This window comes from Zonotrichia albicollis, chromosome Z, assembly GCF_047830755.1.
Source record: "Zonotrichia albicollis isolate bZonAlb1 chromosome Z, bZonAlb1.hap1, whole genome shotgun sequence".
Classification (NCBI taxonomy): domain Eukaryota; kingdom Metazoa; phylum Chordata; class Aves; order Passeriformes; family Passerellidae; genus Zonotrichia; species Zonotrichia albicollis.
In genome coordinates this window covers 85,208,554-85,221,561 of record NC_133860.1, presented here as the reverse complement: position 1 = coordinate 85,221,561, position 13,008 = coordinate 85,208,554, and the positions used below count along the sequence as shown (strand labels likewise).

General features: G+C 48.4%; 1 protein-coding gene across 2 annotated transcripts; it reads left to right on the top strand.

The window, feature by feature from the left end:
• The first annotated feature begins 3,943 nt into the window (after positions 1-3,943).
• On the top strand, positions 3,944-10,039 carry LOC141727116 (uncharacterized). Of its 2 annotated transcripts, none has more exons than XM_074532947.1 (2): positions 3,944-4,431; positions 7,281-10,039. In XM_074532947.1, exon 2 carries the CDS (start codon positions 7,930-7,932, stop codon positions 9,379-9,381), a length of 1,452 nt encoding a protein of 483 aa, XP_074389048.1. In that variant the 5' UTR covers positions 3,944-4,431; positions 7,281-7,929; the 3' UTR covers positions 9,382-10,039. The 2 variants fall into 2 exon arrangements, with proteins under 2 accessions (XP_074389048.1, XP_074389047.1); XM_074532946.1 differs by having other exon boundaries at positions 3,944-4,492.
• Positions 10,040-13,008: the final 2,969 nt, after the last annotated feature.

The window sequence follows — 13,008 nt, the reverse complement described above, 5'->3', positions numbered from 1 at the left end:
GGGCTGTTTCTTGGCTGAGGGACAGTGTGTTGTGTGCAGGTGTCAGCAGAGCTGTACCAAATGCTCCTCCTGAGTTTGGTGTCACAGGGCCATTTAGGACTCCCCAGAGGAAGTGCTCTGCTCTGAAGCAGCGAGAGAGCACTCTGGGTGAAATGGACTGGCTATGGAGTTCTGTCTTTTTGGTTGCAGATTTTTTATTGGGCTTGTTTTGTTGTGTTTTGGTTTGGTTTTCTGTTGTTTTGTGGGGTATTTTTGGTGCAGTTTGTTTTTCTCCATCCTGAAGGAGCCCTTCTGCCTCACATGTCTTGCTGATGTCATTTTTATGACTGTTACTGTTAGCATAATGAAAATGCTATCGTTTTGTCAATAAGAACTCCTTTGAAAGTACATCAGGTTACAGGACAAATAGAGAGCACGAGGTGTTTTCCATGTGCCCCCAAAGGAAAAAAAAAACTTTTGAAAGGTAGGGAAGATGTCCTTCTCTCCTGGAAATGAATCTCCCCGTGCTTTGTTTCCTGTCAAGAGAACTCTTCAAAGGGCTGTACAAAATCAGTCTCTGTGCCAGCCATCTGCACTACAAGGCTATCTGTCCTGTTAATCAAGATGAAAGAAGAAGCTGTCTTTAGGAGCTGAGGCACTAAACTCCAGCACTTCAGGGACAGGCCCGCTGCCATGCACTTGAGAGGAAAATGCATAATCTACCTTCTACATCCTGCAGGTTTTAGGCATTTACAGCACAGATCTCCTGTGTGGGCTGGCTTTCACTGCAAGATCTCAATGGCTTCTTGACGAGCACTAGGGTAGCTATAGATCCAATGGTTTCAGGAACCCACGTCTTAAGAGAGGAACCCACTTGCCGCGGCAAAAGTCCAAATATGGACCACACTGGACAAATTCAGACCAGCCTTTTTTGTTTATTAGTACATCAGCCTCAGAACATTGTTAGATGTTAACAGCATGCTGGCCTAAAGGAAAATGTCCCCGAAGGTGGGGTAAAACGGAATGACATAAAACCATCTCAGTTTAGATTTCGACCAATCACACCAAAACAAGACATATTTGCTGTGGTGTGTTCTTAAGTTCGTTAGTTTGCTCCCCCCATTTTCTGTATTACTTCCTGCTGCTACCCTGCCAGTTATGTTGCTATGGAAATGAAACTGCTCCTCCCTTGGTTTCTCTTATAAAGTGGAAGTTGTTTCCTCCTTGGGGTCAGTCAATCACTCTTTTTCTCCTCCCAGGTTTCGAGAATTTTCCTTTCTCTGGGAGGTATGGTTGGCTGTAGCCCCGGAGCCCCTCCTATGATTTATAACAGTTGGTTACTTTAGTGTATCAGTTATGTTTTGTACCTCCAAATATGTATTTCTATTGGATAGCCGGGTTTCCCTGCCTTCTTCCCCCCTTTTCCCTTAAAACCCTCTCCTGCCCCTTGTTCGGGGCCATTTGCTGGGTTTTTTCCCCTCTTTGTTGGTTCTTCTGTAATAAACCGACAGTTTTACCCCCAGCAAGTGGTCGCCTCCTGATTCGTCTCTCACCGCGCTGCTCCGAGCTATCCCCCCAGCTCAGCCCGAGGCCAAAGCCGCCGAGGGGGGCTGTTTTCTGATGCGCAGGGGCCCTGGCCTTCGCCCCTCACCAGATAGCCGGATTCCAGGGCCGTTCACGCCCCCGTGCAGAGTGGCGGACCAACGTTGGGGCCTGAAATAATCAAAACAGACCCCTCGGAAGTGGAATTTTTAGTTTCCAGTGGACGCTGCACTACCTCGGGGGGGGGCAGGCTCCGTTGTAGGAGCGGCACTCCCTGTAGGATCGGAATCGGGAACCCTCGCACCCAGAGAGGACGGTTCCGGAGACGAAAATACCCCTCCTGATTCATCATTTGCTGCTGCCACCGGATTAGGTAAGGTCGGGCCCTGCTTTGGGGACCTTTCCGACTTTCCCCCTTGCCTTTTTAAAATTTCCCTGGGGGTGCATGCCCTGCCTTGGGGACCCACCCTTCCACCCTCTTTCCTTGAATTTTTTTTTCCTTTTACTGAAGCCCCAGACTTGGGGACAGTAGGGGGGAGGCAGGGGCTGGTGGAAAGTGGCTTTCTGTTGTTTTCAGGTGGTGGTTTGTACCATCAGAGGAATTTTCCCCCCTTTATAGTATTGGCAGTTCCTGTACTATAAAGGCACTTATGGGTGCTAGTTTGGGAAAATCCCAGAAGGAGGTCTATTATATTCTAAAGAGTATACTGCTTGGAGGTGGCCAGAAGGCCCCCAAGCAAGAATTAAAATTCTTAACTAAGTGGATCTTTTCTAAGTTCCCTGAAATTTCCCCAGAACTTGCAAAACAGCCACACCTTTGGACTGCCGTTTTGGCAAAATTGGAACAAGCAGTTGATTCTGGGGAGACAAAATTAGCAACTGTGGCATTTTGGGCGAACAGAGTGCTCAAAACACTCTCTTCGTCCGGGGAACTTAAGAAAAGCCCTGCCTGTCCCCGATCCCCCCGTTCGGCTTCCCTTACCCCCCAACCCTCTCCCTCTCCCCATAGGCATGAGCCCTCTAGAGGGATTTTGAAGGCCAACAAAAAGCAGGGTTTCCATGCTGTCCCTGCTCCCTCTCGACCGGCTCAGCCTCCCCGTGGGAGGAGCCCTGGCCAAGCTCCTCCCCCTATATCCTCACCCTCTACCCCAGTTCCCGAGTCCCCGGTTGTAACCCCTAAGTCTGTTCGTTTTAGCACCGTTGAAGATGGCAACAGAGCTTCTTCTTCTTCTACTACCCCTTTTCTCTCAAGCGGCAACCCTTTCCTTTACCCTGAACACAGCCCTTGCCCAATCCCCCCTCCCTCGTATCTTCCCCCCGTCCCGCTCGCTCCTCCGTACTCTGAGAGACCTTCAGTTCTTGGCACCCAACCTTCAGCTCCCTCTCAAACTTCTCCCCCGGTTCAGCCTCCCGTTCCCTCCTCCCCCGCTTCACTTTCGCTTTCCCCTCCGCCTCCCAACGCTGCCCAGGGGGGGGAGCGGGGTGGATGGCCTTGCACACTCCCTCCCCTTACGTCAGCGCCAAACCCCGCCTCAACCTCCTCCAGTTTCGGTTCCAACTCCCTCCCCCCCGATTCCCACGGGGTGTCTTCGGGGGGGGGGGGGGCAGTGCCTACGGAGGGCGGGGGGGCAGTGCCTGGCCACAAGCCACAGCAAATGCCTTTACTAGAAGCGGCCCCGGTTACCTATAACCTGGGGGGAGAGGGAACAATTCAGGCTCGATGGGTGCCCTTAGCGGAGGCACGAATTAAAGAGTTGTGCAAGGCACAGAAAGACTACTCCCGAAGGTCAGAATACTTCCGGGGTTTGCTACATAATACCCTTTCCCAGGGAGATTTAGTTCCGGCAGATCTGAGGGCACTCTTCTCCAGCCTTATAATGCCTATGGAATTCAGAGTCTGGGTGAGGGAATGGGGGAGGGAAATATCGGAGGTACTCCCGAGTCTTTGGGGTAATCCGGCCCTGTCCCATGATGCAGATGGTTTGATAATTTCCCTTGATCATCTTTTGGGTGAAAGGCAGTGGGCAGAAGGGGCAAAACAAGCCAGAGCTTTATTCCCCTCCCAGCTGATGGAGACGGCCCGAGCAGCTGAACGAGCTTTCTTCAAGCTGGAAGTAGTTACTTCCCAATGGGAGGATGATGAGGTTTTGCAAGGAGAGCATGAACCATACATGGAATTTATGGAGCGCCTCTACAGATATGTGGAAGCACAGGCGCTCCGGGATGATGACAGGGAAATGATGCTCCAAAGAATGGCATATAGCAATGCAAACGCAGAGTGCCGCAAAGCTATAAAAACTCTCCCTCGTAGTCCTAGACCCACAGTAGAGGCCATGATAGATGTTGTGGTGCGTCAGGTCTCCCTGTCATCACGGTCTAAAAGGGCTTCCGTGGCTTTTACTGAATGCCCCATGCAGGACTGCATAGAGGGAGAAGCTGCCCCCGTTGCCGGCCCTCCAACACCTGGGGCGGGCAAGAGAACATCGGCAACCCATCCCTGTCATCTCTGTGGTAAAGTGGGACATTGGATGCCACAGTGCCCTATGCGGCAAGACTACATGGAATGGAGGCGGAAGCGGGAAAAGGAGGAGAATGAAAAGAAAAAAAACTAGGATTGGAGCGCAGTCCCTCCCTGCGCGTGGATAGAAATGTGGCGGGCTGTTTATCATCATCCGGGGAGAGAAGAAACGAGGGAGAACCGCCGCACACCTTGCCAGATTTGACGCACCTATCGGATTCGAAACACTTTACCTGTGATATTCTGCCCAAACCTGTACTTAACACCATGTCCTCTGTTTCCCCTTACAGGCTGCAGCTAACTAGGAGCATTTACCTCCCTAGCAGTAATTTGCAGCTGGTGTCTGTCGACTTGCAACACCCGGGTCGCTGGAGGAAACTGGGACGATGCAGGTGGACCGTTGTCGGAGACACAAAGCACACACCGCGAGACATCCACATAGTCCCTGGTCTGGTAACTACCGACCGGGACCACTTCGCGGTAGGGCTGTATTGTGTCCGACCCCCGCTTTTCCTCCCTAAGGGACAGGTCATTGCTCAGGCTATTCCTGTGCCAGATAAAGACCATTGCTCGAGCCCGACGGAGAAGGACTCGCCTCCGACCGTGGCCTGGACACAGTTGGTAGGGAGGGAGAAGCCCCGCCTGACATGTCAACTTTCATTGGGCGGGGACAAGAAATTAGTGAGGGGTCTTTTGGACACGGGTGCAGATGTGACGATCATTCCCTCCCGGGAATGGCCGTCGCATTGGGGCCTGCAAAGCGCAGCGGGCACGATTTCTGGTGTTGGGGGCCTCCAATTGGCAAACCAATCAAAGAGCATTGTGCAAATTAAGGGGCCCGACGGGCAATTGGCCTCTATACGCCCGTTCGTTTTAGATTATACAGAGCCCCTCTGGGGAAGGGACCTTTTAGCCCAGTGGGGGGCCAAAATCGATCTCCCGACAGCTCCCCAGGTTTTTCGGGTGGTGGCCACTGAGGAGTGCCGGACCTGGAAACTGAATTGGCTTTCAGATAAACCAGTACAGGTCAAGCAGTGGTCACTTAACAAGCAAAAACTAAAGGCACTCAACGAGCTCGTTCAGGAGCAGTTGTTGAAAGGCCACCTGGAAGAGACCATGTCACCCTGGAACTCCCCAGTGTTTGTCATCAAAAAGCCTAACAAGGATAAGTGGCAGCTCCTGACTGATCTTCGCCGAATTAATAGATTAATAATTGACATGGGTTCCCTTCAGCCAGGGATGCCCTCCCCAGCAATGCTCCCCCGAGATTGGGAATTAGCTGTGATTGATATAAAAGATTGCTTTTTCCAAATTCCCCTTCACCCGGAGGACGCCCCGCGATTTGCATTCACAGTTCCGTCCATCAACTGTGAGTCCCCAGCCAAGCGCTATCATTGGCGGGTGCTTCCGCAGGGCCTCAAGGTCAGCCCTGTGATCTGCCAGTGGTATGTCGCTTCGCTGCTGTCACCCATTCGTACAGCCCTCGGGGATGCCGTCATTGTTCACCATTATATGGACGACATCCTCGTGTGTGCGCCCGACCACAGTCTGCTTGCCCATGCGCTTGACCTGACAACCAATGCGTTGGCTGCTGCAGGGTTCGAGCTCCAGCAGGACAAAATTCAGCGGGTGCCACCTTGGAGATACCTGGGCCTCGAAATTACAAAGCGGACAATTGTGCCGCAAAAATTGGCAATTCGGACAAAGGTCCAGACCCTAGCAGATGCCCATCAACTGTGTGGATCCTTAAATTGGGTGAGACCCTGGTTGGGCATTTCAACCGAAGATTTAGCCCCTCTTTTCGATTTGTTAAAAGGGGGAGAGGAGCTTAGTTCTCCTAGGACTCTTACCCCAGAGGCACAGGTAGCTCTGGAGAAAATACAAAAGGATATTTCGGCCAGGCAGGCCCACCGATACCATCCGGGCCTGCCTTTCAAATTTATTATACTGGGAAAATTGCCACACCTTCATGGCATAATACATCAATGGGATGTTAGTCTGAAGGACCAAGGATTAGGAGACAAGCTCTTAATTATAGAGTGGGTCTTTCTGAGCCACCATAGGTCCAAAAGAATGACACGGCCACAGGAGTTGATAGCAGAACTGATTCTCAAAGCAAGATCGAGGATCAGAGAGCTTGCGGGCTGTGATTTCTCATGCATACAGATCCCAATTAAATTGGAATCGGGCCGATTTAAACTAAAAATCTTTGAAGAACTGCTGCAAACTAATGAATACCTTCAGTTTGCACTCGACAGCTACACTGGGCGCATCACAGTAAATCGGCCGTCCCACAAATTATTCAATTCGGGGTTTAAATTCTCGTTGAAAAAGGTTCAGAGCAAGAAGCCACTGGATGCTGTGACAGTTTTTACTGACGCGTCTGGAGCATCCCACAGGTCAGTGATGACTTGGAAGGATCCTCAGACTCAGCAGTGGGAGTCCGATGTTGCTGTTGTAGAGGGCTCTCCACAAGTTGCTGAGTTGGATGCAGTCGTCAGGGCATTTCAGAAATTCCCTGGACCTTTCAATTTGGTCACAGATTCTGAGTATGTCGCAGGTGTAGTGTCTCGAGCTGAGTCAGCTGTTCTTCAAGAGATCACTAATAAGAGATTATTTGAATTGCTGAATAGGCTCGTCGAGTTAGTCTCTAACCGCGAGCATCCATTCTATGTCATGCATGTGAGATCACACACAGATCTACCTGGGTTCATTGCGGAGGGAAACCGTCGCGCCGATTCTTTAGCGGCGGCTGCTGTTTCGCAGGCCCCCCTCCCAGATGTGTTCGGTCAGGCTAAAATCAGCCACCAACTGTTCCATCAAAATGCCCCTGGCCTGGTTCGTCAGTTCAATCTGACGCAGGAGCAGGCCAAGGCAATAGTGGCCACATGTCCCCAATGCCAGCAAGATCAAATGCCTACCATAGCCTCAGGGGCTAATCCCCGGGGTTTGGCAAGCTGCGAGTTGTGGCAGATGGATGTAACGCACATTCCATTTTTTGGCCGATTGTGTTACGTCCACGTCTCAGTGGATACTTTCTCCGGGGCGATCTATGCTTCTGCCCACACAGGTGAAAGGGCAGCGGATGTTCAGAGGCATCTGCTCCAGGCATTCGCTGTCTTGGGCATCCCTAAGACCTTAAAAACAGACAACGGCCCTGCGTATGTTTCCAAGGAGCTGCAAAGCTTTCTGCAGCAATGGGGAATAGTGCATAAAACCGGCATCCCCTATTCCCCGACAGGCCAAGCCATGGTGGAAAGAGCTCACCAGAGCCTTAAGAAGGTCCTATCCCGGCAACTACCGACGATGAAGGCAGAGACCCCCCAAGTCCGGCTATCAAGGGCATTGTACACACTCAACTTCCTGAATTGCTCTTTTGACAGCCAAAACCCTCCGATAGTCCGACATTTCGGCAGTCACCAGCAGCTGCAGCCTAAAACCAGGCCACCGGTTCTTGTAAAAGATCCGGAGACCTGGCAGACGGAGGGCCCCTTTGACCTGGTAACTTGGGGGAGGGGATATGCCTGCGTGTCCACTCCCTCGGGTCCCAAGTGGGTACCATCTAAGTGGGTCAGGCCCTTCGTCCCGAAGCAGGGGATCAAGAAGGAGGCAGTACCACAGGTCCGGCAAGCATGTTGGCGTCGGCGGAAGAAACTATCCCATCAACCCTCCTCATTCTCTCCAGATCTCACTCCAGTTACTGAAGAACCCTCTCCCCCAGCTTCTCCTCCACCCCTTGATCTTTTATACCACCTTTCCTCCTTTTTCGCCCCGGCTCCAACCATTACCCCTCGTGAGTTTTACTTAAATTGGTTGTTTGGAGAGGAACCATATCTGTGAATCCTGCATACTTTTACGGCTCTCCTTTCATTTCAGTTTTATCTCCCCGAATGGTCTTCGAATTGACTACGCTGGCTCTCAATCCTTGTTTGTTGTTGACCGTACTGATGACCTGCGGATTCCTTCTGCCACCTGCGGAGCCGTGGGTCATCCCCCAGCCAAAAATCAACGTCTGGCGTGCCTTGGCCCAATCATTAGGACAGGACAGTATATGCCTCGACACCGGCGCAGCAGAGGACCCGATGTCGTCTTGCCTTGTGGGGATCCCTTTCTCCCCAGGCGAGTTCCCCCCTGCCTTCCAGTCTGCCCTTTCCCCCGTTTTGGCCCAGAGCCTAACTTTCCTCCCCGGTTTTGAACCCAGTAATGCCTGGAGAAGTGGAGTAGCTAGGCTCAGTCCTGCGCCCTCCGAGCCCACAGAACTGCATCTACTCGGTTCCGCCAACTCCTCAATTTGTTTTCAGTTTGAATATAGTTATGCCCCCATATATGAGGGCAGTGAGGTGGTCCGGCAAACAAAGAAACAATATCAAGCGAGCCAGTGGTGCCGCGCTGTTCTAAAAATCATGGGCCCCACCTCTACCAAGCGGACCCCTTACGCCCTTCCCAGGGGGGTGTTCTTGATTTGTGGCGATCGAGCGTGGGCAGGCATCCCCTCTGGTCTGATCGGAGGGCCGTGCACATTTGGCCGGCTGACGCTGTTTACCCCCAACATCACCCAAATTATCAATTGGAAAAGGAATAACATCACATCCGAATTGGCCAGATCTAAAAGAGATCTTAAAGATCTCACTGAGGATTGTGATGGTAAAGTTACCCATTGGTCTCATTCTAAATCCGTCGCCTTTACCATTTTATTGCCATGGTTATCGGTGGCGAAATCTCTGGGTGAATTGGGCCGCCTGGAGTGTTGGGTGGTTAAACAAGCCAATTATACTTCAGCCGCGTTATACGACCTCCTTAAGGACGAGGAAATTACAAGGAAGGCAACGCTCCAAAACAGAGCAGCAATAGATTTTCTACTACTGCTCCATCACCATCACTGTGAGGAGTTTGAGGGCCTCTACTGTCTGAACCTGTCCTCTCGGGCCGAGGACGCCAGACACTCCATCAAAAAACTCCAAGACCTCGTCCATCAGGTCAGGCAAGAGACATCAGACTGGCTGGGGGACATATTCAAGGGTTGGGGCCTTAGCGGGTGGGCCAGTTCGGTGTTAAAATCTGTTTGTAAAGTGGTTTTGAGCTTGATTGTATTTTGCATTTTGATCGTACTGATCCGTAGTTTGATCAAAGGACTAATAGCTAAAGCCACTTCAACGACTGTCAATCATGCCGCACTTCCTCTGGAGGAACATTTTGAGCTGGAGGACCTCTCCTCAGAAGCCGGAGGAGATTCAGATGAAGAGGAATCCACAGAGCTGCCTCAAGAACGTAAGTGGGCTAGCGAACTCCAGCTCGAAGAAAGCGAAGATTGGCAGGACAAGCCGCAGACACCTTCCTTTTGAGTTGCATAGAAAATTTTAATTTTATTTGATAAGAAACGGGGAGATGCTGTGGTGTGTTCTTAAGTTCGTTAGTTTGCTCCCCCCATTTTCTGTATTACTTCCTGCTGCTACCCTGCCAGTTATGTTGCTATGGAAATGAAACTGCTCCTCCCTTGGTTTCTCTTATAAAGTGAAAGTTGTTTCCTCCTTGGGGTCAGTCAATCACTCTTTTTCTCCTCCCAGGTTTCGAGAATTTTCCTTTCTCTGGGAGGTATGGTTGGCTGTAGCCCCAGAGCCCCTCCTATGATTTATAACAGTTGGTTACTTTAGTGTATCAGTTATGTTTCGTACCTCCAAATATGTATTTCTATTGGATAGCCGGGTTTCCCTGCCTTCTTCCCCCCTTTTCCCTTAAAACCCTCTCCTGCCCCTTGTTCGGGGCCATTTGCTGGGTTTTTTCCCCTCTTTGTTGGTTCTTCTGTAATAAACCGACAGTTTTACCCCCAGCAAGTGGTCGCCTCCTGATTCGTCTCTCACCGCGCTGCTCCGAGCTATCCCCCCAGCTCAGCCCGAGGCCAAAGCCGCCGAGGGGGGCTGTTTTCTGATGCGCAGGGGCCCTGGCCTTCGCCCCTCACCAGATAGCCGGATTCCAGGGCCGTTCACGCCCCCGCGCACATATTGACAAGCTTTCCATCCAATCTTATAAAACATACGTAAGAGTAGTTAAAACAAAGACTGGTTCATAAAAGACAAAGAACAGAGCTCTATTCACAGTAACCTTCTAAAGATATACATTAAATAAACTTGTTGCCATCCTAAAGCCAAATCTACAGAGTCCTATTGTTATTTGTCACGTCTACTGCTTGGGAAACTTTTCTGCTTGCTTGGGAAAATTTTCTTCTGTAACAGAACTTCGGGCCACATCCTGAGGCCTAAATACTCTTTTTTAACCATTTCCTAAAAACCCTCTAACTTTATGGATTCCCACATTTCCCCCTCTCTGTTTGACCCAGTATCTTTCATTTTCTTGTCGCTTACTACTTGCGTTTCATAGCTCTACTGTAAAATTTCTGCTTATCATCTCTTGGAGACTTATCTGCACTAAAGCACTGCTACATTACGGCACAGCAACTTAATGCTGTGATGACTTCATCTTTGAAAGAGATATGAATCATGTTTGGTAACAGTTACAAGTTATTGTTCAAAAAACCGTTCATGTCTATACCTTCATCTACTGCTTTCATGAGATTCTGAACACTCTCTGTGCTTCTACTTCCTAAATCTCCGGCTTGTATGACAAAAACTTCCCGGACTGTTCTGTTCATCATTCGCCGAACACAACAAAGTACACAAGGTACCACTATACATATCAGTATTAGAACACTTAGTACATAAAGACATATCTTGTAAAGTTGCCTTAGCTAAGGTGCGAAACTCTATTTTTGAAACAAATCATCTAACCAGGAATTTCCATCTTCTTTAATTTGGGCTGTCAGATCCTTCAATTTTTGAATGCTTTTGTGAATGGATTCAGAATGGTCAGACAAATTCATACAACACAATCTTTCGAATTCTTCACAACCATGCCCTTGTGCCAGTAAAAGAAAATTAATGGCTGCTCTGTTTTGAAGAGTAGCATGTCTAATACTATCAACATCGGTCAACATATCACTGATTGCAGAGGATGTGGCATTAGCTTGTTTGCTCAGCCAACATCCAACTCTATCTAATTGTCTCAATGCTACTGCTGAGGCTAATTGGGGTAAAAATATACCCGCTGAAACCCTTCTGGCGGCATTCCAAGGCATAAAATCACTCTGACAGTTCTCATCATAATGAGGAACAGCTCTCGTTCTCCTTTGTTTCTTTTTCATCACTGCTTTGGCAGTGGGGGCAATTATGGTGAGCATACCAATGCTACAAGGACCACCTTCAAGGTGAGCTGGAATACTTTGCTAAGCTCTGTCTCCGCAAATGAACTAATACTCTTTTGGCAATTGCTATGGATATTGATTCGTCTCCGGAAACACATCCCAACTATTTGAAACATTACACTAAAAACTTAAATTTTTATATGCAAAATAATGAGGAGTAACACTAAACTTTGGGGGATCAATTTTTCGCTAGGCACGAGTCATAAAAGTAAAACAAAAATCTATGGTCAAAGAACTAAGGATTTCTAATTCTTGAGGTTCAGATGTTGCCTTGAGAAGTTTTTTGGACTAAATGTTCTGATTGAAAGAAGGATTGTTTCTATTGTCAATTCCACTTGGCCTACTATTGGATTGTTTTTTGACTAAAGGCAACTCTTTCACTGGCACACCAACTAAACAGGTTGAAAAAGGCTTTTCTGGTTCTGAATTTGACAGACATATAGTATCTGATCTGGCAGCCTTGGCTAAGGTCACCCAAACATTCGTTTTCGGTTGATCCACAGGCAAATTTGCACGACAAAAAACAATTAAAATCAAGCAAAACAAATATACTATTTGAACTTGCTCCATCTCTTTCATGAACTAAGTCTTGGCAGAATTTTTTCTACACAAAATTTCTAACTTAAACTTTCGCCAAAAATTAAGACTGTTAAACAAACATTCAGCATTCAATTAGTATACTCATAAACAACATTGACACAAATTCAGAGTTCATGGGTTCTACTGATGTACAAAGAACGTCAGGCACAAGAGGCGTCAGGCGAGACCCGGGATCTTTAGATTCAGTTCACGTCTGCGTGCTTGCTTCCTCGGTTCTGTGCTCGACTGCAGGTTCTGAAGTGCGATATGGTTTGACGTTTTTGGCAGGAACCCACTTGATTCCAGCACCTGTGGAGACAGAAGCATACCCTTTGCCTTACGTTACTAATTGAAACGGACTTTCTATCTGTCCAGAGTCAGGGTTTCTAATTAGAACAGGAGGATGTTCTTTTAATTTTGCCTGTTTATTATTTGAAAAGTGTCTAAAAATTGGTGGATCTGGCTCCGTACTTGAACTGTTTAGAAAATTAAAAACATACAGAGCCTTGTTCAGTCTTATCTGTGGGGTGACTTCTGTTCTCCCTCTCTGTTGATCTAATATGCGTTTTAGGGTTTGATGTGTTCTTTCAATGATTGCTTGGCTTGTGGGAGAGTGGGGAATATTAAAAATGTGCTGAACACTCTATTCATTTAAAAATGTGGCTAATTTTTGAGATATGTATGCGGGACTATTGTCAGTTTTTACTTCTTGGGGTACACTCAATGAAGTAAAAGTTTGCAGGAAATGATGACAGGCATGATTGCTGGTTTCACTTGTGTGAAGGGAAGCAAAAACTGCACTAGAGAATGTATCTACGGAAACATAAATATTTTTAAATTTACTAAAAGAAGGATATTTAGTAACATCTGTTTGCTACAACTGTAGGTCTTGTAAGCTTTTCGTGGCGGTCAGTGGAAAGGACTGCATCTGTGAATAGCTACGCTAGCAAGCTTTGGGGCAAGATAGTGAGACGGGGGTTGATTGCTTTTGTAGAAACAGGAGGTTGTACTAATTGACAGTTAGGGTAAGTATGAATGATAGCTTTAGCTTGACTTTTAGTAATTTGGAACATTCTCATAAGTGCTTGGGCATTTTGGTGGAAAAAGGCATGACTCAATTTTGCTTGTTCAAAAA

Excerpts from the sequence above, each read along its gene's own strand:
- LOC141727116 (XM_074532947.1), top strand. The coding sequence starts at position 7,930 with ATGGTCTTCGAATTGACTACGCTGGCTCTCAATCCTTGTTTGTTGTTG.